Source organism: Scatophagus argus, chromosome 10 (assembly GCF_020382885.2).
Source record: "Scatophagus argus isolate fScaArg1 chromosome 10, fScaArg1.pri, whole genome shotgun sequence".
Taxonomy (NCBI): Eukaryota; Metazoa; Chordata; class Actinopteri; family Scatophagidae; genus Scatophagus; species Scatophagus argus.
The window spans coordinates 7,577,847-7,602,948 of NC_058502.1; the positions used below are offsets into that span (position 1 = coordinate 7,577,847).

General features: G+C 39.3%; 1 protein-coding gene across 7 annotated transcripts in view; it reads left to right on the forward strand.

The window, feature by feature from the left end:
- ryr2b (ryanodine receptor 2b (cardiac)) overlaps window positions 1–25,102 on the forward strand; it is a 63,574-nt gene that overhangs the window by 22,846 nt on the left and 15,626 nt on the right. For 5 of the 7 annotated variants that reach the window (XR_006844477.1, XM_046401295.1, XM_046401293.1 and 2 more), the window contains exons 47-96: window positions 67–175; window positions 883–1,003; window positions 1,686–1,855; window positions 2,371–2,594; window positions 3,203–3,293; window positions 3,409–3,549; window positions 4,214–4,377; window positions 4,563–4,641; window positions 4,827–4,916; window positions 5,196–5,333; window positions 5,478–5,555; window positions 5,797–5,872; window positions 5,973–6,096; window positions 6,382–6,497; window positions 6,791–6,867; window positions 7,723–7,844; window positions 8,087–8,136; window positions 8,409–8,469; window positions 8,851–9,098; window positions 9,548–9,629; window positions 10,084–10,214; window positions 10,304–10,618; window positions 10,741–10,978; window positions 11,393–11,480; window positions 11,592–11,678; window positions 11,812–11,973; window positions 12,175–12,237; window positions 13,084–13,212; window positions 13,502–13,614; window positions 14,375–14,471; window positions 14,698–14,826; window positions 15,747–15,800; window positions 16,292–16,333; window positions 16,480–16,579; window positions 16,777–16,856; window positions 17,492–17,568; window positions 17,728–17,801; window positions 18,097–18,177; window positions 18,418–18,506; window positions 18,881–19,009; window positions 19,193–19,297; window positions 19,522–19,603; window positions 19,707–21,001; window positions 21,177–21,229; window positions 21,534–21,678; window positions 21,809–21,895; window positions 22,516–22,734; window positions 22,915–23,045; window positions 23,235–23,277; window positions 24,853–24,989. Coding sequence is in view for 6 of the 7 variants with exons in the window: in XM_046401295.1 (XP_046257251.1) it covers window positions 67–175; window positions 883–1,003; window positions 1,686–1,855; window positions 2,371–2,594; window positions 3,203–3,293; window positions 3,409–3,549; window positions 4,214–4,377; window positions 4,563–4,641; window positions 4,827–4,916; window positions 5,196–5,333; window positions 5,478–5,555; window positions 5,797–5,872; window positions 5,973–6,096; window positions 6,382–6,497; window positions 6,791–6,867; window positions 7,723–7,844; window positions 8,087–8,136; window positions 8,409–8,469; window positions 8,851–9,098; window positions 9,548–9,629; window positions 10,084–10,214; window positions 10,304–10,618; window positions 10,741–10,978; window positions 11,393–11,480; window positions 11,592–11,678; window positions 11,812–11,973; window positions 12,175–12,237; window positions 13,084–13,212; window positions 13,502–13,614; window positions 14,375–14,471; window positions 14,698–14,826; window positions 15,747–15,800; window positions 16,292–16,333; window positions 16,480–16,579; window positions 16,777–16,856; window positions 17,492–17,568; window positions 17,728–17,801; window positions 18,097–18,177; window positions 18,418–18,506; window positions 18,881–19,009; window positions 19,193–19,297; window positions 19,522–19,603; window positions 19,707–21,001; window positions 21,177–21,229; window positions 21,534–21,678; window positions 21,809–21,895; window positions 22,516–22,734; window positions 22,915–23,045; window positions 23,235–23,277; window positions 24,853–24,989 (6,936 nt within the window). In the remaining variant the exon portion in view is untranslated. The remainder of the gene's footprint in view (window positions 1–66; window positions 176–882; window positions 1,004–1,685; window positions 1,856–2,370; window positions 2,595–3,202; window positions 3,294–3,408; window positions 3,550–4,213; window positions 4,378–4,562; window positions 4,642–4,826; window positions 4,917–5,195; window positions 5,334–5,477; window positions 5,556–5,796; window positions 5,873–5,972; window positions 6,097–6,381; window positions 6,498–6,790; window positions 6,868–7,722; window positions 7,845–8,086; window positions 8,137–8,408; window positions 8,470–8,850; window positions 9,099–9,547; window positions 9,630–10,083; window positions 10,215–10,303; window positions 10,619–10,740; window positions 10,979–11,392; window positions 11,481–11,591; window positions 11,679–11,811; window positions 11,974–12,174; window positions 12,238–13,083; window positions 13,213–13,501; window positions 13,615–14,374; window positions 14,472–14,697; window positions 14,827–15,746; window positions 15,801–16,291; window positions 16,334–16,479; window positions 16,580–16,776; window positions 16,857–17,491; window positions 17,569–17,727; window positions 17,802–18,096; window positions 18,178–18,417; window positions 18,507–18,880; window positions 19,010–19,192; window positions 19,298–19,521; window positions 19,604–19,706; window positions 21,002–21,176; window positions 21,230–21,533; window positions 21,679–21,808; window positions 21,896–22,515; window positions 22,735–22,914; window positions 23,046–23,234; window positions 23,278–24,852; window positions 24,990–25,102) is intronic. The other 2 variants (XM_046401292.1, XM_046401291.1) reach the window with 2 other exon arrangements.

Genomic DNA, 25,102 nt, shown 5'->3' on the forward strand with positions numbered 1-25,102 from the left:
GGATCTCAGTATTTTATTTAATTATTTTAGTTAATGACAAAGCTTTTTGATTGCTTCCCATAACAGAGATGTTGTCCAGAACAATAATGATGACCTCATTCACATGGGGCACGCCATCATGACCTTCTACTCAGCCCTTATTGACTTGCTTGGCCGCTGTGCTCCAGAGATGCATGTGAGTTTTTTCCCAGCCTTCAGCAGACCTTCTACATCAATATCCACAGATGCCTCAAACCACAAAGTCTAATGGAGTGAGCCTGCAAACTGCTTTTTAAAAATGAGACTTATTCTTACTGAAGACAGTACACAGTGAGCATGTGTACCGATCTGCTAACAAAACCTTACAAAATGTGCCTTTTGGAAGAATGCATTATTTTTCCCATGACAGTGGCACTGAAGTGCGAAGGCAAAATGAGACAAAAACTTTTTTTGTGTTTTATCTTTCAAACACAAAGGCAAATCGGAATGCTTTGCAGAAGTCATAAAAAATGCATTAAAACTTTAAAAAGACAATGCAAAAGGAAACAGAACTACCAAATGAAAAGTATTTTCAATAATGTACACGGGATAAAGAGCTAAGATTATTACAAATCTTAAGAACTGCAACAAATAAATCAGCAGAAGTTAATACACAACAGCATTTCAGAAAATAAATCAACAAAACAGTCTCTACTCAGTTTGTCAACTTTGACACAAATTACATTTGGGCTGTGAAATGGGCTGCAACATTAAGAGGATGTTGCTAAGATTTTATAGAATCAGCGTACAGTGAAGACAGACTATACATTATCTGTATTGCTACATGTTATGCACATCAGCAATCCCATATAGGCTGTAAATGAGTGACAAATAACACGTGTTTTCTTCTGAATTGTTGTCCAGTTGATTCAAGGAGGCAAAGGAGAAGCTATCCGCATCAGAGCCATTCTGAGGTCACTCATCCCCATTCAGGATCTTGAGGGGGTCATCAGTATCTCCTTTCAAATCCCTTCAGTGTCTAAAGGTGAAATGATCCTGTCAGCTAATCTTAAATCCCTTTAATCTGCACTCCCACCTTCCTCCCTCACCAGTTGCCTCCTTGAAATAAAATCTTGGTTCACCTCAAACTTCCTCAAATTAAACAGCAATAAAACAACACTTCTACTGAAAGGCACAAAATCCACATTAAACAAAGTCCATAACTTCTCTGTTCCCATCGATGACTCCTCCATCTCCCCCTCCTCTCAGGTAAAGAGTCTGGGTGTCTTCCTCGGCAGCCCTCTCTCCTTCACCTCCCCTACTCTCTCTGACCACAACTGCATTGTTTATTTTAAATTGTATTTTATTGTCTCTTATTGTTGACAATATTGTGTCTGTTTTTATGATTAATGATGTAAGGTGACCTTGAGTGTCTAGAAAGGTGGCTATAAATAAAATGTATTATTATTCCCTTGTACTGCCATTGCACAGAAACCTGGCTTGGCTGACATGGCTGTCTTTGAAATGACAATTTTCATTATGATCAGAGATTTTTGTGGTTACGGTAACCCTGTAATTCTTCTGTCATGTCAGCATCCTGTACATGATTGTGACATTGGAGTCTGGATGACAGGGATGAGCACGCGTAACATAGATAAATGTACAATACACATTATGTTAATAAGCCCTTTTGTCATCTAATCCTAACTTCTCATTTTTTCGTCCAGATGGTCTGGTGATTGAGCCGGACCTATCCACAGTATTCTGCCCAGAACACAAGGCAGCTATGGTTCTGTTCCTGGACCGAGTTTACGGCATTGAGAACCAGAGTTTTCTGCTCCACCTACTAGAAGTTGGCTTTCTGCCTGACCTTCAGGCTGCTGTCTCTCTTGACACTGTGAGCAGAGAAAATTTAATTTAGTTGCCCTGTAGTTGACCTGCTTCAGAGTTCCAGTGTATTATTGTAGGAGTGACCTTTGACTTCACATTAGTCCAAGCTGCACCCGTCACCAATGAAAAATATCCACTTTTTCACCCTTGTTTCTAGTACTATATCATAGTTTTGTCATAGTTGAAAAATCCTATTGAATGTGACTCGAGTGATGAACTGCACTGACTTGCATGATATTTATGTGTCTTAATGTTTAATTAATAATTAACTATTATTATTATTAAAATTAATTAATAATTTGTATTTTTTTTTCTTAACTATTTGTGCGATTCACTATACAGATGTCTTTTACTTAATTAGTGATTCTGATGAAATTTTATAGTATTCATCACTGGCAATAAGTTTTTTAATAGACTTACTGAACATTATAAAAAACAGTTTCCACTGATTTATGTGAATATAAAAATCCTTTTAATTTAATTGCACTCACTGTAAATGGACCTTTTTTTTTATTTTTGTTGCAGGCTGACTTAGGATCTACTGATATGGCCCTGGCCCTCAACAGATACTTGTGTGCAACTGTACTTCCCCTTCTCATCAAATGTTCAGCTCTCTTCTGTGCTTTGGAGGACCATTCCTTTCTGGTGGATTCTCTCATCCAGGCAGTCTATAGTCTCTCCAGAGCTCTTAGCTTGACCAAAGCTCAGAGAGACACGATTGAAGATTGCTTGTTGGCTGTTTGCAGGTAGGGTTTTTAGTTGATATCTTGAAGCGACCTACAGAGTTAAGGTCCTGGTTCCATATTACTATTGCAAAGAGTTGTGGCTGTTGCTGTCTGCAGATAGCGCATTGATTTTGCAGCAAGTAGCCGATAGATTTATATATAGATAAATATATGTTATGGTGCAGTGTTGTTTTTGGAAGCTGCATCTTTTGTGGTCTGCCATTTTGTTTAAATAATGAATAAGATCATCATTACCTTGTATGCCCTTTAACCTCACAGGCTTTTGTGGTGTTTGATCAAATCACATGTTGGGTAGGGAAAATGAGAAATGACAACAAATTATTTTGAACAACTGCTGGCACACCCGTGCAATCTTATTCCAACTCATCATATTTAATGATTCACTACAAAGCCTGTTTTGCCCGATTCAGATGTAATTTACAAAAATCAATCAAAATGTTAAATTAATTAACCCATGCCCATGGCATTTTCACAATTACATGCATCATTCTTCTGAGATAAGATAATCAGTCACGACATCACTCATCATGTGTCCGTGTATGTCTGTGTTGATGGAACTGGTGTGTATCTGCTCATGTGACTAATTCTGTACTCACTGGTGTCCTCAGTAAACTCCAGCCATCTATGATGCAGCCTCTTCTTCGTCGTCTTGTCTTTGATGTTCCCCATCTCACAGATTACAGCAAGATGCCACTAAAGGTAGATGCACCATTTGCACTTTACTATGGAATATGTGAAAATATATCAGTACACTAATTTGAAATTTTTAATTGTGTTTTCTTTGGTCAACACTTCCAAACACACATCCTCCCAGCTCTTGACCAGTCACTACGAGCAGAGGTGGAAGTATTACTCGCTAACTGGTGGGCAGGGTGATCAGGGTTTGGCTTCTGAAGAGGAACTCCATCTGTCTAAAAAGTTGTTCTGGGGTGTGTTTAATGCCTTGGAAAAGAAGGTAAACCATACTGAATATCTATGTCAATCCCAAGATCACAATGAAATGATTTAAAATTCTAATAATATTTTCCTGGAGCACCAACAAAGTTGAGGAAAACGGATAAATGTTTTATATTTTGACAGTGTAATCCAACCATTGAGTCATTGTCTCTTCTCTTTTTCCATCCTCCTCAAAGTCTATTTCAGAAGAAAAGAGTATTTTCTGTTTTAGTGCTTCGAGAAAAGTTGAGTGAAGGAACATATAACACCCTTGAAATTGAGAGTTAACAGACTCAAAAACTGAGTGCACATTCAGCATTACACAGAAACTTTTTCAGAGAAAATATCAGCTTTATATCTTTACTGTATATGCAGTATAATATAACTTAGGCACGGAGTATTTCAGGAAGGATTTCTACAAAAGGACTAAGTCTTTGCAACCAAAATAATGAAAATGTTGTAAAATACACCCAGACACCTACTAACAGTAAAAAACCTTAAAACATTACTCTTTTAATTGATGTTTGAATAATTATAAACTTCCCGTTCCCTTTATACTGCATGACAGTATTTTTTTGTCCCATTTAATTGCACAGCTTCCCCTGATCTTGTCTTATTATGTTGTATGTTGCCTCTTTTCTCCCCTTTTGTTGCTCTCACTGTTTCCAATGCCAACCCTGCAGCCCTATGAGCCTCAATTATTTCAGCTGTGTGTCCAGTGCCTGGCTGCAGTAGCCAAGGCCCTGCCTCCTGACCACGTAGACTCAACCTGCATGTCCCTCACGGACAGAAAAGCCTCCGTGGACACAGAAGGACATTTTGACCCCCAGCCTGTAGATACCTCCAAGTAAGATACTGATATTTATTGATTCTGAACAAAAATATCATTGATTCTGGATATCCTCAAAATGACTTTTTGTTGTGATTTGGTTGACAGAACTGAATTTGGAACAATGCGATTGATATGAACATTTATTTTCATGCTCTTTATAAATCTTTTTTCTAAATAATGTGCACTTTTCCCTGCACTAGCGTGTCGATGCCAGAGAGATTGGAGTTTGTAGTGAACAAGTATGCAGAGCATACTCATGAGAAGTGGTCACTGGACAAGGTAATATCACAATAATTATTCCTCAGATCTCAATGGCCTGTTCAAGTTGACAAAGAAGACTTGATGTATGATATCCTTGTCAGGACTGAACCACTTATAAATACATTCCTACAGTGTGAAAATATCTGTCTGTGCTATGGTTGAGCTAAGATGTTGTCTGCATATCTTTGTGTTCTCTCTAATAGTTCGCTAATGGCTGGGTTCATGGGGAGCAGCTGTGTGAGAACACAAAGGTTCACCCTCTCCTTAAGCCATACAGGGCTTTGGCTGAGAAGGTAGATAAGTCAGTTTTTATGGTGTGTGTCTGTGAAAGTGCCTCAGTACAGAAAACAGTGAAGTGACAGATCCCAGAGGAACCTGCATAGCAAATGTGGTGTATGTAATATAAAAGATTAAAATGCCTTTCATGGTCTCTAGTATATTGAGTGGACAGCACGCTGCTTTTCAAGTTTTTGCAGTGTCAGAGTAGTTGAAGCATATTTTGCTCTTCTGCTGTCCTTGCATGACCTGCCAAGTTTTGCATGAGGGTTTATCTTTGTTTCTGAGTTTTCTAGGAGAAGGAGGTATACCGCTGGGCCATCAAAGAGACAATAAAGAGTATGCTGGCATTTGGATGGACCATAGAGAGGACCAAAGAAGGAGACGCATTTGGCATGCATACCTGTGCACGCAGAGTCTCTCAGTCTGGACAGGTTTGTATACTTACATACATACATACATACACTACATTTACTTTGCCTCTTGGCGCAGTATATGTCTATTTCACAACTTCACCACTGCTGCGTTTTACATGTTTTTTTTAAAATGAGTAATCAGCCATTTGTCATCTATTGCAGCTGTCCTTTGAAGGAGCATCAATGTTCAGTCCCAAACCTATGGACATGAGCAGCATCATCTTATCATGGGATCAATGTGTAAGTAATTCAGTTTCTTTCTGCTTTATACACCATTAAAGCAGGCAAAATTCTGCTTCTACTTTAAACCTGTCACACAATCTGCAGAGGGGGTGTTTTGTGTATGAGGCCATTATTTAAACCTACCCTATATCTACATACCTGAAGTCACAGAACTAGCAAAAACAAGTGTGCTTTACTCAGTAGATTAAAGTAAATTTTCTTTTTTTCTTTCCTTTTGTATTTTTTTTCTTTTGTTTAGGCAATGGCTGAGCAGTTGGCTGAAAACTACCACAATACCTGGGCTAAAAGAAAGAAATTCGAACTTGAGAGTAAAGGTATTATACCATGGTGTCATCTATTCTCTTGTTTTTCCTCAAGCCCTTTCTTCTCACTTCCTCTCCTCTTGCAATATATTTGACCCATTTCTGTTCTCAGGAAGGGGTGACCATCCATTGCTTGTACCCTACGATACCCTGACTGCCAAAGAGAAGACCAAATTCAGAGAAAGGGCTCAGGATGTCCTGAAGTTCCTTCAGCTCAATGGCTACACTGTGTGGAGGTGAGTGCAGAAAGAGCTTATGATTGCAAAAAGGAGATGCGACACAGCACATATGAGGTTCATAGCAAGTGAGTCGTTCCATTCTCACGTGGTTTTGCTGGAGTATGCAGCACATAATTGCGCTGCCTCTTTATCTTCTCACTTCCTGCTTTTTTTGTAATAATAAAATCTGAAGACAGAATACACAGATAAAGTATGTTGTCCACACTTTGAGCTTGTTTTTTTTTTTCTTTTTTTCAGACACTGGTGTTTTATTTGTCATGTTTGTTTTCATCCCCTTTACAGGGATCGGAAGACAGTGGAGATGGACTTTCCAGCTGTAGCCTGCTGCTTTGGCTACACTCTCCTTCAGCGGATGCTGGCTCACACTGGGGATGCCCAAGAGCACATGTTGGAGCTGGGTAATGTTACAGTATTCAAGAATGTAAAGACCAAAAAGTAATGGTTCATATAAAATAAATCACAGAAATTTAATAGTGATATGAGTTCATACTGTAAAGTTTTAAAACATCATTGGGCTTGAAATCCTCTTTTTATGAGAAACGATTCAGCAAGTATATATAGTTTGGATTTTAACCATCACAAATAGTTCAGACCAAGTTTGGGTTTGTCTTTCTTACACTCCTATGCAGTCTTAGTTGTTTTAGTTTTTGATTGCATAGGACTCAGTATTTGATTGCGTCTTTCTTTCCAGAGGTGATGCAAGCCAGAGGGCAGATCTCTAAAGGAGAGAGAGCTTCACATCAGCAACCAATACATTTTTTTTCCCAGGTTTGCCTCAGATCAATGCATTTCTAAACACAGTCAGAATCTACTCTGTAATGTGAAATGTCATACATTGATTTAGCCGCCTTCCAATGTTATTTTCCCCATTGCCGTTTTCTTTTCTTTCCTTTTTTTTTTTTTCCCCAATTCGTTTACGTCATCTAATTAGTTTTGTTAGACGGTCTCCATGGGCAACCCCTCAAAGTAAAACCCTTTGTGGCTATGTAATTTAGTTAACCATTTTGGAAATCCATGTGGGTGTGTCGATTGCCATCAGAACATTGATTAAAGCTTCCCACACAGTTCTGCCTCTAAGGAGGCAGCGAATGAAAATGGTTTATTTCTCATTGATGGGACTGAGTCAGAACCAGTCAGGCAAGACCGTGAACAGTCATGCCTCTGATCTCTACAGCCCACACTTCCTACTCACACAACCATGCATGTCTTTGTCTGTCTGTATGGCTATGCGTCCGTCTGTCTATGGATTGCCAGTGCTTCATAAGAATAACTAATTGAGTGCAATATGTTTAACCTCTTTCCCCCTCAGATCGTTTTACGGTCAATCATTACAAACTCATGTCGAGCAGGCACGCACAGCTCAGACCCAGAGAATGTATTTCCAGTCATGATCACAAGACATTCGAACTAGCTGAATTATGGGATATGTAATGATGCAGACATAAATAAAATGTCTCTTTGAATTGATTATTCTCTCAGCGAGTGTGATGTAGCTTCAGTGGAGCTCTGGAAGTTGGCATGTATGTGATGTTGTCTGACAGGGTGAAAATTTATTTTTAAGGGGAATGTTGATAACATATTTTGATTTTTGAAGTGACCATTGGTTATTGTTCCATTCAACAGGTTATCCTTCCTCTCTTAGAACAATATGTGAAGAGCCACTGTCTGTATTTCCTGTCCACTTCTCGCCCCTCAAGAGGTAATAGAAGCCATGGCTCAAAAAAAGAGAAAGAGATGATTGCCAGGTATGTGCCACCTCCATTAAAACATGATATGTTGGTAACACCGGCAGTACTGAAAAATGTTCTTACATTTTCCACATTGTATTGTTATGGCACAATTCCTCACACTTTTTGCACAATTCTTTTATGCAAGTATTTTTTTTTCCATTGTTCAGTGCTGCCATTCTTCTGATTTTGTGCCCCATAATTACTTTTTTCACTCCCCTCTCCTCATTACTTCACTTGTCTTTTCTCCTCTCATTCAGCCTCTTTTGTAAGCTTGCAGCTCTAGCAAGACACAGGATCTCACTCTTTGGTAAGGATGGCGTGGAAATAAACCTTATTCAGACATAATTTTCTCCCCTTGTTCTCTTGTTTGTTGCTTCTTTGGCTTGCCACAGGATTTAGCTAGCCATTATTGTGTCTGTATAATTTTCATTGTTCATTTCTGTCTGTGCTTTCTCTAAGATGTAATTATCTTAACTTTCCTTGTGTGTTTAAGCATGTTCTAAAGTTGCATATTTTTATCTGCTCATGTGGGCTGACATTTGAGATTTAATGTGTGTATATGTGTTTGTGTCCTGGCAGGAAACGAAGCCTCCTCAGTTGCAAGCAGCCTCCGTGTTTTGGCTCAGGCTCTGGATGCTAGGTAGCTAGATGGCACTACTGGCACATTCTGCCTAAATCGATCTCCACGCTCTGCCTGTGGTCACATCAATGTCACACCACCATGTCTGAGGATGAGATGACTGGCGTAATTGAGCCAGTGATACACTGATGCAGTCGAATTGTGCTTGATATCACGTTTACTCCCTGAGGACAATGCCTCAGATGAATGACAGTAGAAGTTGAATCTCTGCTCTGATTGATGTCACTTGTTTGGTAGAAAGATTAGCAACTTATTTAGTCTACTTACACCTTGCCACATTTTATTTCGTTACACTTTTCCTGTATCATTTTCTTTTTACTTTTAAAAAAAGAAAAGAAACAAGTCAATCATTATTTTTTTTACATTACCATTTGGCCATAGCACCTTGATGAAGTCAGCCCCAGAGTCCATCCAGGCACCTCTTCATTCGTTCTTTGAGGCAGCTGCAGCTGATCTGGAGCAGACTGTGGAGAACCTTTCTGTGACCTTGGTGTGTTTGCCTCAGAGTAGGAATCAGCAGGCTAGAGGAGCGGCCAGAGTTCTCAGCTACACAACCTCCATTCTTCTCCCCACACTTACTTCTCTTTTCCGACATCTCGGCATCCAAAACTATGGAGTAGACCTCCTGGGTAAGGGCTACCTTGATGTTTACCTGAAAATGCGTAGTTAAAAATGTAGCTCCTTAACATATCATCTTGCAATAGTGAAAGTAATGGAACCACCACGTGTTTTCGGTAGTTTCATTCATCTGCCTCCGTATGCTGTGGAGCTGGATGAACAGCTGGTTTCCACACCCCTGAAATCACTCAGGGACAGCCTGCTCTCCACTTCACCTTGTGCATCTTTGAGACCAGCTCTCATTAAGTGTCTCAGTCATGGCCACAGAGCAGCAGGAGCATATTGTTTCCCTCACTGATATCCTGACTTCCCAAAAATCATTCATTACCTCAATCAGCAGCCATACAGCTAGCCTATCTCTCTGTGCTTGTACACTATCAGCTTTTGTACCATGTCCTTGACTGTTTTTAAAAGAAACCTTCCCATTATTCAAACTTTAAGCGTCACCTTGTCTTTCCAGTGGGGAGTGTCCAGGTGTCCTGTTACAGGATCCTCAACAGCCTCTACTCTCTTGGCACTAGTGGCAGCATCTGCATGGAGGGGTACTGCCTACATTGCTATGTGATTTCAGAGTTTGTGCCAGTGACGATAATGTCTTCTTTAAATCATTTCTTTCCTCTGTGCAATATCTGATTTTTTTTTTTTTGTTTATTTGTTTTGGGTTTTTTTGCATAACAGTTTGCTCAAAAATGCTACTTCTTATGTAAATTTTACTTTAATATGTTTTGTGCATACGTTACATAAAATACTTGATCATTGTCTCATCATCATAGATATGATGAAGTACATTAATTGTCCACATTATTGTTGGGGCTTACAAATACATATTTGAACTAATAATTAATGTATAAAAGCCAACGCAAAAACCAAAATATTTTTGAACCTGGGATGTTAAAGCAGGGGATCTTTTATTAGTAATCGTACCCCAAAGAGTGAGGCAACATTTGGACATTAGTCAGTCCCATGTCTCTGTCCTAACGCTGCATTTCCACACAGGCAGAGGCCAGCAGCAGGTGCTTGTCTGGCAGCCCTGGCTGGAACTTTTCCTGTGTGCTTCCTGGAGCCAGCACTAAACCAAAACAACCCTTGCTCGATCTACAACACCATGGATGCTACTGAGAGAGAAGGTAATGAACAAACACACTGTTATTTGTCAGAAAAGCTGTCACCTCTGACTTTACTCTGCTTTCCTCATTTTCCGTATATGTTATTTTAGACCTGGGGCTGCCTGATCAGGTCGAAGACATGTGTCCCCTCCTGCCTTCATTCAAACAGGCTCTGAGAGAAGTGGAGGAATTGGCAGGTGCTGGAGCTTGTCAGGTCCACTACATCCATGTCACAGAGGTCACCTTACCCATGCTGTGCAGCTACGTGTCCCATTGGTGGTACTGGGGCCCCGAGGGCCACCTAGACAGCCCCACCTGCACTTCTGTCGTTCCTCAGCATGCCAGTGACCTACTTGGCCACATCCTCCGTATCATCCAAAACCATGTGGGTGCTAGCCAGGTTGACTGGATGAAACAGATGGCAGGTATTACGGTCATGTTTTTATATATTATATCATCAGTACTGGTGTGGATTTCTGTGTCCCACATAAGGTATGCCTTTGATTCTCGCCTTTTCCCCACTGTTAACAATTGTCATGTCTTTTAGTTTTTTCTCAGCCAATAATATGCAAAGCCCGCTCTGAGCTGTTAAAGAGCCACTTCCTGCCATTGATGGAGAAGCTGAGAAAGAGAGCAGAATGTGTGCTGCTGGAGGAGGAGCAGATGAAAACACAAGGGTGTGATGCTTCTGAAGCAGAGTTACAGATACAGGAGAAGTTCACGGTGCTGGTGCGAGACCTCTATGCCTTCTATCCCCTTCTCATCCCATTTGTGGATTCTTATCGGTAAGGCATGCTACCAAGGAGCTTAGATTTGGAGAACCAAGCTTATTTGCTGAGACCAAAATATCTTCAAATATTTGTGGATTCAGTGAGAAGGGAAAGCTATTTTACTGTTAACTGACATTACCCAGCCAGTAACTATCACCTGACTTCTTAACTTCACTAAATGAGGACCCAAATGATGCCAAATTTCCAATGAACATTTCTTGAAATGGGAAAACGTTCACAAAAAGCACTGAGTTGAACGACTTTTTGGTGAATTGTAAACTAGTAACTAGTAAATACAAAAAAACATTTTTTTTAAGATATAGTAGTAATATAGTAGTAAAATAGTAAAATTTAGTAAAATTTCAGATTTAGGTTTGGATTTAAATTCTTCTGTGTTAATTTTATGTGTTTTGATCTGTTTTGTCTCAGAGCCAGCTGGCTGAAAGAGCCGAACCCTGATGCTCAACAGCTGTTCACGATGGTAGCAGAAGTCTTTATATTCTGGGCCAAATCTCATGTGAGGATGATAGTGTTTTTTCCTTATTCCTCTCATGTCGATACTTTTCAAGTTAAGATTATTTTACTCAAAAGACATGAAATGTTTTGTCATCTCTGCTTTCTACAATAGAATTTCAAATGGGAGGAACAGAACTATGTGGTCCAAAATGAAATCAACAACTTGGCTTTCTTGGTCAACGACGACAGAATGTCCAAGGTCGGGCATATTTCTAAATTGACCTTATTAGCGTTATTCTTGAACTGGTGTGCAAGAACTACACATCATAGATGCCAATTGTCAGCAAGTCTCAAAGAATTTGTTTTACGTCCATGGCTTTTCAATACTATAGTTCGATCGTGAGAAGAGGAGACTGAAGAGGAAGGGTGATCGTTATTCTGCACACACCTCTCTCATTGTCGCTGCCATGAAGAGACTGCTCCCTGTGGGACTCAGGGTTTGTTTTCCAAGCGACCAGAGCTCTATCATGTTGGCGAAGAACGGCTTCACTCAGGTCAGGTTGGATATGTGGACAATACCGTCATTAATGTAATCCCCACAGTGACAAAAGCTTTTTAAGATATAAATCAGAGTGTGTAATGAGTGTATTCCGTTGATAATCTGCAGTGTGGTGTGATCATAGTGAAGGTGAGTGTTTTAAAATATACATTAAAATGCAGTTTATTTAATATTGGACATTGTTTTCTTTTTATAGAAAAACACTGAAGATGAGATTCGAGAGCACATTCTCAGTTGCCTTACACATCTTCAGAAACAGGTAAAAGTTTTCACTGAATCATAATTCTTGTGTTCAAGGACTTTTAATTAATTCATTTAAAAAAACAAATCAGCTTTATTACAACTCACTTTAGGAGTTCCTTTTCTTTTGGGCTGCATGAAAATCTTCACAAAAAAAATAGTGAATAAAGAAAATTTTTAAAGATGGATATGCTGACTGACATCGTGGAATGCCCACATATGTCTGTCCTTTGTTGGAGCACAAATGAAGTGCAGATGACAAGACAAAAGAGTATCAACAAAGCTCATAAATTTTCTACATTCTGAAGACATTCTGCATATTTGTTGACATGCCAAAAGAAGTGTGTGGTAAATTAAACTGAAGAAACACTCGTAGCCTGTAAAATCCAAGCTGCTTTTTAATAATCTCAAACCAGTGACTCATTGTTCACCAGAGACCCAGCATATGCATCCAATATTTGTTTGTTTATGAGTCAGTGATAACTATGTTTATTCATAAGTCAGTGATGGGGAAAAACATGAATTTTGCTTTGTCATTAGCATATACAAACTTTTGAACAGATTTTTTTGTTCACAGCCGCTGATCCATAATTTGTTAGTCAAACGAGGAAATTGAAGGCAATATAGAAAGCAAGAGTCAGGACAGCTTGATTCCTTAATGGTGTTTATTAGCTTACCCATTTCAAGCCAAGGTCCTTCACTCATTCTTTCATGTATTTTGCCCTGTTACAGGTGCGTGTTTTGAACTGCTAACACCACTTGTTTCCCTGGATTTACAACCTCTCTAGCTATAATATTTTTAATTGGATGGTTGAAATAATAAAACAAAAGAGACAAATGCACCAGTCTTTTTTTCTCTTCACAGGAGTCAAACTGTTTGAGGCAGGAGACACTTTATGCTGAACATCCAAGCCAGCTTGGGGCCTTCACTGAAGCCCAAAGGACTGCAGACAGGATTTTGGAAATAGCTCGTGTCTTGTATTACCTGGACCAGGTGAGCTTTGAAAGGAATATAAAAATATTGTCAATAATACGTTAATTGAAAAGACTCAAGACAAGAAAAAATGTTGGGTTCTTATTCCAAACAGTAATTAATTCTGAATATATTACATTTAATTAAGTAATGTCTGCAGTGCTAATGTATGATAAATGCAAGACAAAGCAATGATGCCAACCTATGACGACCCTCTACAACATTGTTCATATTCTTGCATTTTGACTCCCATGGGAGGATCATACATGCACTACATTGTTACATTATCTGTCTTTGATTTTGGGTTCAGGTGGAACACCCGCAAAGAAGTAAAAAACCTGTGCGGCACAAGGTTTTATCCAAACAGAGGAAACGAGCAGTTGTGGCCTGCCTGAGGATGGCTCCCCTCTACAACTTACCGAGGTACAAACACATGTGTATATGGATCCGTTGCACCTGCTGCTGTTACTGCTCAGGTGAAAAGCTTATTAAATGTAGCATTAGTGGACACTTTGCACTGAATGAAGGAGTATAGAAGAAGAAGAAGAAGTTGGAAAAAAATTATATTAAGGGTAACTGACAAATTAATCTTTTAAGTGATATGTTTTTAAATAATTTATTAACCCATTCATTTAGGGCGTTTTTATATCCTTACAAGCAGTCAGTTACGGAAAACCATAATTTGTTTACATTTTGATGAACTTTTTTCTTACCCCCAGAAATAAACTTTTTTACTGTTCAGATCAAAATATGGTAGATCTTATTCAGCCCAATTGGCCCGTGAGCCCATTCAGGTTTGCAAATGACAGTGCGCCATTGTGAGTGAGACACTACTGTGATAGAGAGGTAATGTAAAACCTAATTATACATTAGCATATGAAAATTCTGTGGCAGCATGTGATGTGTAGGTGGTATAGGTGTAGTATTTTGTTGTTTGTGTCTTGTGAATTATAGCTGTGATGTAGCACTCTTTGCTCTCTGGTGGATGACATAACAATCATCATCTTGGACTGGCATAAGAGGCCTTGATTAAAGGGTAATAATGGGTCTAATCAGACCTCTTTTTTAGTTTAATAGTTTCCTTCTACGCTGCCTGTTTTCCAGTATCTTATTTGCATTTGCCTATAGCAAGTTAGAGAAATGCCAGTCTCTTGTCTCGTAACTGTTTCCTCTTCCTCCCCAGGCACAGAGCTGTCAATCTGTTCCTACAGGGCTACAATAAATCCTGGATATCAGCTGAGGATCACATCTTTGAGGAACAGCTCGTGGAGGATTTAGCTGTGAGTGGAGTCATATTGGCATCACTAGTGTGAAATGAATCTCTAAAAAGTTCAAATGGGCCTATATTTTAAATTTAAAAAAAAAAATACTAAAAAAGACAAATTAGCATTTTTCTATAAGCCAGCCGGTTAGACAGCCACCAGAGGCTGTGGATGTCCACTGTGTGACACTATTTAAGAGCGCGCATTAGTGGCTTTAATTTCTCTCTCTCTCTCTGGACTGCAGAAAGGAGGAGTGATGGAGCTGTTTGGAGGCAATAGAGAGGAAGAAAAGGATCTGGAAGACGGTGCCAAACCAATCGATCCCCTTCTACAACTCATTACACTCTTCAGTCGAAGTGCCCTGATGGAAAGGTGTGTGTGTGTGTGCGTGCGCTTGCGTGCACATTATTAAAAAAAAAATCACATGCAGTAAAAGCCCTGGTCTGCTTTTATTGTTCTTCAAATATGTCACCATGAAAGTCAATATTAAATTGGTCACAAGCGTGATTTTTTTTTTTCCACATGGCAGACTGTGTCCATTGTTTTCTGACAGCCTGAAATCTGACACGTGTTTCGATTCTTTGTAGGTTCATCCGTCAGAAATGCTTAGTGGTACAAGTAGCACATATGTTTTCTCTTAGATGCTTTTTCAACATGTCATTTTTTATTGTAGCATTTTGGAGGCATTGTCTCATTTTTAGATTTTGCACTGACACCAGTGAGTGGGAAGTCTTCACTGATGGGAGACTTTTTTCAACTTGATGCTTAAATCTGTCGAACAAATTTGTAAAAACAAAAGGGAGTATTCTTGTAATATTCCTGTTGTTCTCTTTATTCACGCAATAATTTGGTCCACCAATCTCACTGAATATCATGTCATATTCCTGTGACATTCCTGCAGTGACTCACATGCCGTCTGAGAGCATAACATTAAATTAGCTGTTTCTCTCCACATCGCTGTAAAAACATTAGGGGTGGGCAAGCGCTGTTACTTGTGCAGTCACTGCAGAGATGTGATCAAATCAGCCAGATTAAAGGTGTACCAGTGTGGTCAATAAAAATGTCCAATACAACTGGGTATAAACACTCTAGATTCACACGCTGCCTACCTGAGTTTGAGGTAGTGCTGCATCAACTATGCAAACAAGGGGATCATGTTTCAGCACTGGCAGTGGGTCCATTGAGGATAAGCTGCATGTCAGTCCCCTTTCATTGACCAGCTGTTTTCAGAACTCTACTTCTGTTCACGCATTGACATACACTAATATTGTCTCATCTGTCTTCCCTGTTTACAGTAAGCTTGGAAATGACAGTCTCTATCAGTCCTACGTTGCTATTATGGCCAAGGTAACAGAAGATGGTGATGTGATGTAGATTTGTATCATCTAAATATTTGTTAAATGATAACATACCAAATCGTGTTGTTTCAAAAGGGTTGACTGTATGAGGTGCTTTATGTTTAGCATTGCACAGATGTACTGGTCCTTGTGTTGCAATTCTGTATTTAATGATTCATGGCTCTGGAGCCCAGACTCACGCTCAGTACAGGAGATGAAACAAAATGCTTAACAACGAACCTCAATTTTGCAGACGCTGCTAGAAAAGGTGTTTACTTTGGACTGTCCACAATATACGCTAAAGAAATGAACTGTACAGTTTTTATGGGATTTCTTTTCAAATTGCTTTCATTTTTCTCCTTTCATCTCTTTCTGCATGTCACATGCAATATATAACAAAAAGCAAAGGACATCAAGTTTGTGTGTTTTGTATCTCGTCTACATTAATTTGTTTTTATACCTGCTTTATCCTCACTCTGCACTGTACATTTGCTCCCACAGAGCTGCCACAGAGAGGACGATGATGAGGTGGAAAGCTTTGAAGTGAGCGAATAGAAAATTTAAATAAAAAAATGATTAGATGAATGATATTTCATTGACATTTAAGTTATATTCAATTAGCAAAAATGTCCAAATTATTTTAAAATGTTACAGTATAATTACATTTTTCTCCTTTTTTTGTGGCTCAGGAGAAGGAAATGGAGAAACAGAAACTGCTGTACCAGCAGGCCAGGCTGCATCATCGTGGAGCTTCTGAGATGGTTCTTCAAACCATCAGTGCCAGCAAAGGTAGGAAAAGGTTAAATACTGAAGTCCATGACTTACAATAAGGTTTGTCGCTTTTTTTTGGTTGAGATAAGCTGAGTACTGGACTCAGTATTTGAGTCTCTTCCTTGAAATGTGCATTCTGACCTGTAGCTGCAATATTATTCATATGAGTGAGAACTTTACATCTTCTTATTGTGATAAATTTCACATCCCATCAGGGGCCATGGGCTCCAGGATTGCACCTACATTGAAGCTGGGTATTGCACTTCTCAGCGGAGGGAATGCCACTGTTCAACAGGTACAAAACTGCAATGGTGTCTCCATCTCTTATTATAAAACTTGCTTTTCTTGGGATTGGGATTTCTTGGGAAGTAGATTATATTCACAAATCTCTGACATTGGCCATTTTCCCCTTTCAGACCAAGACTAGAGGTTTCAATATAATGAAACAAATTATTATTTTAATTAACTCCAAATAAGATGAAGAAGACGTATGATTAGATCAGGTGATGCTAAGCAATAAGATTTCTGCAGCAGCTCGATTAGATTGCTTGATGCATTCGTAATGACGTGTATTAAAAGTATAGCTTTAAAATATGGTGTGTGGTAGAAGGTTGTAGGTTGTGGAAGATGTGGGCTGCTGTTGTAGCAGCTGGATAACAAATGTGATGATGGATTTAATGAATAGAAATGTCCTGATGTGGTAGCTCACTGCGCAGCACATCACTTTTGTACAGGACCTGGACTATTCACAACATATCACTTTCATTATCAAACTCTGTCTTCTTATGAACAGGGTGCCATCACACAGAGATGATGTGGCAAAGCTTACAGTAACAAAAAAAGAAAAATCATGTTAAGCTAATCATATCTGCTTCAGAAGAGATCCTGCTTCATTTATCGGATCTCATCTTTGATGCTTTTGTTTGGTAGAAAATGCTGGATTATCTGAGAGAGAAACGAGATGTCGGCTTCTTTCAGAGCATGGCTGGACTCATGCTGTCCTGTAGGTGAGTAACTACAGAAAAAATGGTGACAAAACCTGTCAAATGTCACAAAGCCTTCATGTATGGATTGATAAAAATGGTAAAAGTGCAGAATCCTCTTTTATCCTTTGAGTGTTTGTTTGTGTGTGTGTGTGTGTGTGTGTGTGTGTTTCTACTTTCCAGTGTTCTGGATCTGAATGCATTTGAGAGGCAGAACAAAGCAGAAGGATTAGGCATGGCCGTGGACGAGAGCTCAGGTATTGTATTTGTATGGAAATAAAAAAAAGGAAAATCATTTTCTGTGAATGTCATAGCATGCAACCTGCTGTGAGATCCCTGGCCTTGAACATACTCTAAATTCACACTCCAGATCTCTTATTATTCCTCTGCCTTTCTCAACAGCTGACTCCCTTCACTCCATTGTGGCCTGATTTTTCTGTTCTCTTACCTTTCTGAATTCTTTGTACATTCCCTGATCTATTCTGTTGCCCCTTCTCTACAATAGTATTTCATTCTTTGCCGTTTATCCTTGTATTTCTCGCCCTTTCTCAGGAGAGAAGGTGATGCCTGACAAAGACATAACCTGTGACCTGTTTCGTTTCCTACAGCTGCTATGTGAAGGACACAACTCAGGTTATTTGCCCACATAGATTATATGTCTGCAGAAAGTAAAGAAAAAAGGAAGGAAAAGATAACTGACTTTTTCAACTCATTATCACCTTAAAATAATCAGTACTTATTCATAATTGCTGCAGAACACAATTTTGCTGTATTTAATATCCATTGTCTAATTACACTGTCTACAAATGTAATTAATTTCAGAGCTCTTTTCATGTTCTGTTCAACTTGACACTATCTTTCTTCATGTGTTAGATTTCCAGAATTACTTGAGAACACAAACAGGCAACAACACCACTGTCAACATCATAATATCCACTGTGGACTATTTACTGAGAGTGCAGGTAAGCCCACTGTCTCAGATTTTAATTTGTGCTGATCTAAGTTGTTATTGTAGGACTATAATGGTTTGAGAGTCACTGCAAACCTTTGGCTACTTGTATGCATACAAGTTACACTGCATGTAATTTGCTGGGTGTTGTATGTGTGTTCAACTAAGGCTGAGTCAAATGCAGAAGAAAAATTCAGTGTGTGTGTATGTAAAAATATATATGCTGCCAATAAAGTGATTCTTAATTCTTAAGTTAATTTGTCATCAACATGAAGATCCTCTGATCATGAAATCATCACAATGTATTCATGATGTTGTATTTAGTCTTTAGAAGAAAGGTTTATTTAAGCTCATGAACCATAAATATTTTTCTGTGCCTCAATGTAGGAGTCAATCAGTGACTTCTACTGGTACTACTCAGGGAAGGATGTGATTGATGTTCATGGCCAGCACAATTTTTCTAAGGCCATTGAAGTGGCCAAACAGGTCTTCAACACACTCACTGAGTACATACAGGTCAGTCATTTCCCACGTTAGTTTCATAGTATATTTGATATGAAATCCTGTGGGCTCAGCACAGCAACATCAGCCCTCTGACTCTTTGCCTGTACATGTATATTTGTCTGAAAGGTGACTTGTCTTTCTGTTAGTTGAGATGTTTACAAAGATGCAGCTCACGTTGTCAGTGTATTCACCCAGGGCCCATGTACCGGGAACCAACAGAGCCTAGCTCACAGTCGTCTGTGGGACGCTGTCGTGGGATTCCTCCATGTCTTCGCCCACATGCAGATGAAGCTCTCTCAGGTATACCACACTGATCCATGGATGTTTAATTAGCTTATTTTTTTCTAAAACTCTACTGAATCATAAAATGACTGCACCGTAGGTTTTCTGTCCAAACAGGACTCTTCTGACAATGGTAATATACAACATCTGTCGTTAATGTGTTACATTGTAAACTGCATCAGGGAGTGTTTTGTGATTATATAAAATGAAAGTTAAGAAATAACATATTTTGCTATATCCAGGATTCAAGGCAAATCGAACTTCTGAAAGAGCTCATGGATTTACAAAAGGACATGGTTGTTTTTTTGCTTTCCATGTTAGAAGGCAAGTTTTTTCACTTCTCCTGTTGTTTTCTTCACAATTTGTTATTTATTAATTATTCACAATAAATAAACTTTATTTCTCTTCTTGTCTCTCTCCTATACAGGTAATGTTGTTAATGGAACTATTGGAAAGCAGATGGTTGATATGTTGGTGGAATCATCAGGCAATGTGGAGATGATCCTCAAGTTTTTTGACATGTTCCTCAAACTCAAAGACCTCACCTCCTCAGATACCTTCAGAGAGTACGACCCTGATCACAAGGGCTGCATCTCCAGGAAGGACCTTCAAAAAGCCATGGAAAGTTGCAAGCGTTTCTCCCAAGTTGAGACTCACTTCCTGCTCTCCTGCGCGAAGACTGGCAACAGTGAAATTGTGAATTATGAGGCCTTTGTGGCTCGCTTCCATGAGCCAGCCAAAGACATCGGTTTCAGCATTTCTGTTCTCCTGACCAACTTGTCTGAACACATGCCCAACGATTCAAGGCTAAGAACATTCTTGGAGCTGGCAGACTGTATCATGACTTACTTCCAGTCCTATCTAGGGCGTATTGAGATCCTTGGCAGTGGGAAGCGCATTGAACGCGTCTACTTTGAGATCAGTGAATCCAGCCGCACACAGTGGGAGAAGCCTCAGGTCAAAGAGTCAAAGAGGCAGTTCATTTTTGATGTGGTCAATGAGGGTGGAGAAAAGGAGAAAATGGAGATGTTCGTCAATTTCTGTGAGGACACCATCTTTGAGATGCAGCTTGCAGCCCAGATATCTGGCTCTGACGCTGGAGAGAGGTGTGCTGAAAAAGGAGGAGAGGAAAAGAGTCAGAATGAAGACGAAAGGCTGGGCAACGAAGGAATGTCTTTCATGTATCGTTGGTTGTTGCTGCTGATGTCTGTGCTTTCTGTCAAAAACCTGAAGACACTGATGGGGATGACTCTGAAGGATATCCTGATGGCAGCTGTTTTTCTCCTCAGATTGATTTTTAGGGCTCAGGTCCGGTGTATTTCTCTCATAATTCGCAGCATCATATATGTGCTCTATGTAGCCTTTGTAAGTGGTGGACTCATAGAGGGAGCCAAAAGGATGAGGATATCAGACTTGCTGGGTGGGATCCTTGAGCCAACTCTTGATGAGGTCATGGGGGTGCCAAGTGGTGTGGTTCGGCTCAGGAAACACTCTGCCAGTTTGTCTTCCCAGAGAGAATTGAGGGAGAGCAGGCAGGTGGCACCTGTGATCTCCCCCAGGGAGGTGGATGTACTGTCGGACATATTTGGCCTCCGAGTGAAGAAGGAAGGAAGTCAGTATAGACTTATAACACAAGACCTCACCGCCAGTCTGACTGACTTGTTCAGCACAACTTCCAGAACAATTGCCACTGCTGATTTTCCTGACAAGCATCAGGAGATGGTATGGATTCATTTGAATCTGTGGATATGAGACACTGTCCATCATTTTTTCTGTTCAGTGACGCATAATGTGTTGCATGCATGTTCAGCATAATTTTGTTAATTTTGCACTGCTTTGTTACTTTACTGAAACAATTTTTGATTTCCTCATAAATTTCACTGACAACAACTTCAAGGCCCACGCCACCAAAGAGGAAAAAAGAGAAGATGGGAAAACACCTGATGAAAAGTAAGTCTCTTGTTTCCTCATTAAATCCTCAAAGAGGGAATACGTATTTAACTTCCTCATAACATCCTAAATGGCGGATGGTGAGTCACTCAGTGGTGATAATAAATGGCCAGTCTATAACTAAAGCAAAATACATTGTGAAAGTGAGTGCTGTCGTGTTCATGTCACACCATCATCAAAACATAACTTAAAAATGAAAAATTATTAGGAAGTAAAAGTTGGTTTTCATCAGCTCAAATATTATTCCCTTATCATAGTAAAGCTCTCTGACCTTCTTTCTGTTTGTACTTGGACTCACTCTCAGAGGAAAGGAATCTGAGGAGAAAGCTGGCAAGGAGAGAGCAGAGGCAAAAGGGAGAGCCAAGAGATGCTCTAACAAGTCAGAGGACCCAGAGAGCCAACAGTCAGCCCTCTGGGAAATGATAAGCGCTCATAACAAAAGCCTGCTGGTAATTGTGCACCAAGGGACACATACACCAACACTAGTAAAGATGCACACTTGCAAGCACTTCAGTTTGCATATACAGACACAAACACGTGAATGTTTTTACGTTTTTTGTTGTTTTTTTTCTTTTTCAGAATTATTTTGCAAGGAATTTTTATAATATGCGCTTGCTGGCTCTGTTAGTTGCCTTTGCAATCAACTTCATCCTCCTTTTCTACAAGGTGAGAGTGTGCATATGAGAAAAATTCTAATTTAGATGGCACATTTTGGAAATAGTAAAGTATTAGCATTCGCTCAAGCGTTGTAGTTATGTAGTTTTACTTAATACCTTTTTCATGCAGGGCATTTACCTGTAATAAAGTACTTTACTGTTTGGCATCACTCATTTTTATTTATGTAAAGGATCTAAACGCTTGCTCCATGAAAATAAATTTGTATAATTATTCAAGCTTTAGTCTGTATGCATGACCGGCTGATCTCACCCTGTCCACTTGAAAAAGAGAGAAAGGACCGAGGGAAATCTTCTTTATTTAAAAAGGTTTAAATTAATTTGCAAACTCATGCGATTTGCTCAGATGCACTAGAGCCTGTAAACCTATTCCCAGTTGATGGTTTAACAAAAACTGGGAATGCTTGGAGTGTATTTCTAAATAAGATGTAAAATACACCAAAGACTGTGTTAGAGGAGGTCACCTCGCTCTTCAGTCTTCTTGGTTGCTGTAGTTTGGTGCCATTGAATTGTATTGCATTATATTCTGTGTTTCTAACATTTTAATGAAAAAAAATGTGTGCTGTGTCTGTGATGAAATCTCTCTTTCACTCTCTTTTGGTCTCTTTGCAGGTAGCATCCTTGCCTGCATCACAAGAAGACGAAGGAGGAGTCACATCTGTTTACCAGGAGGAACTGGACTCTGCTGCTGAAGATGATGATGACGATGGGGACGCGGTTTATTTTGTGCTTGAGGAGAGCAGTGGTTACATGGAGCTGTCGCTCCATTTCCTTGCTGTAGCACACACAATCATCTCCTTCTGTTGTATTATCGGCTATTACTGCCTCAAGGTATACCAGCTCAAGGACGTAAATTTGCAAATTTGTAATAAATTCTCTGTCTAATAGACATAGTTTGTTTTACCAACAAAAAATCGAAAAATAAAAATATGTGTTTAATTATTTTTTACCAATTTAACAACACACTGATTATTCAAAGTCAGGTGCTCACTGTAGTGCTTCGATTGCCAGGTACCACTGGTGATCTTCAAACGTGAAAAGGAAGTGGCACGAAAGCTGGAGTTTGACGGGCTGTATGTGACAGAGCAGCCCCCTGAGGAGGACATCAAAGGGCAATGGGACCGACTGGTTATTAACACACCGTATGTTCACAGTCACATAATCAAATGGGCTGATATCATATTAACATCAAATAAAAACATGTTTTACATGTTAAGGAACTTTGAGGAACTTGCTGCTGGCATCTGTTTAGTCATGTTATTTTTTATATATATATATATATATATATATGTAGATTTGTTTTTTTAAATGCTATTTCTTTGTCTTTTCAGGTCTTTCCCAAGTAATTACTGGGATAAATTTGTTAAGAGGAAGGTAAGATCTGCAGCTGTGCAGTACATTTTGCACAGTAAATATATTATACATTCTATTCTAAATGTGCTTATTCATGTATGCAGTTGGGCTCATATTTCACTCGTTGACACTGCATTAACAAACTAACTGAAATTTAATGAGGCATTTAATGACAGGTATAATTATTATCCCTTATCAGGTACCACAGTGGATTTTATTGTCTCCAGACACAGCACAACACTTCCAGCTGTCCTCATTGTGATTGCCTCTTATGTTTTGAAGGAAGATGGAATTATGCTTTTATTCAAGAAACCCCCTATTTGTCTTTTTGTCTTTTTAACATTTTGGTTAAATAATTTACTATGGGCAATGAGTAATATAGTTCTTTAAAATCAAACTAGAGTACTGTACCAGGTTTTTGTAGTCCTCAGATGCATTGAAATAGACAAATCAGTCATATGCTCAAGTCTTCAGATGTTTTCAAAGAAGCATTATTCCCCCTCTACTCCCCAAATGGGGAAATCAGAGCAGCATCTCATCGGTGAGGAAAAGGCCTGGAAAAGAATATAAGCTATATTCTTAGCCGTATTTATTTAAGTGCCTGGGAATGTCTTGCCGTTTTAATTGACTCTGATTTCATTAATTTTTGTTCATTAATTTGAACAAAGGGAAGGTGGACTAAGGAAGTGGTAACTGCAACAACTGGTTCATGTGATTGTGTGCTTAGTGTCCTTTCAGTCAAGTAAACATGCTCTGAAATAGACCTCCCGGTAAGACTCGATGTATTTTAAGTAAAATTGAGACAAATTAGCACTTAAAGAATGGATCCAACAACGAGAAGCTTATAGTGGCACTGAATCTTAAGGCACAGTATGGACCACTGGGTTGGCCACTTGTGTATATAGAGTACGTCTAGCACTGCCACATGGCATTTAATACTCTGTATTGCATCAGTTCAAGAGCCTGCAGTAAAATAGATGCTATAATGCCTTCAAGTGCTTCTAGTAATCCACTTTTGAGTTTGGAGGTTGTCCATATTGCTTACCATATGTTCATGTGCTTATATTTGTAATAACAAAATGGCTCCCTAATAAAACTAGACTTTGGTTGGCACTTGTATCAAGTTAATAAATCAAGAGACAAAAAGTTTCTTAGAGCCCCGACAGAACATTAAGGAGAAGCCCTGCATCTGTTGCATGATTAAATTAAGTAAGGATTTACTAGCCAAGGTTCACTATACATGCACATTTTAGTATGAAAGTAAATGGTAAAGTATAAACGTAGATCAATACAAATCATTTATATATTTCTAACATCAGTCATTTACACAACCATTGTTGGGAGTGCAACCATGGAGCCCCATAAAAATATTGCATTGCCAGCACAGGTATCAGAAAATCCTTTTTGTTCGGTAGCTATCATAAGCAGCACCATTGTACTGTCAGCAAAAGCAATCTGCCATCTCATTATGGCCCAGTGTGTGTAGAGGAATTCAGCCTGTTACCTCCTGATATTGCTTGCGATTATTTATGTGAAAAGACAACGAGGAGACAATTGTTTTTGTCAGTACATAAATCTGTCTTCTTCCCTTGTCAGGTGATGGATAAGTATGGTGACTTCTATGGCTGTGAGAAGATTAGTGAACTCTTAGGTCTGGACCAGGCTGCTTTAGACTTCAGCTTGGACAGAAAAGAAAGGAAGAGGCTCAAGAGAGACACTGCCTGGAGTAATCTGTGAGTGGCCAAGAAATCAAAGCCCAAGTCTTTGCCATTCTGCATTTGTCTGCGGAGCTATCTAGTCTGCCATTTATTTAGCGTTGTATGCCGTTTCAGACAAAATATGGAGG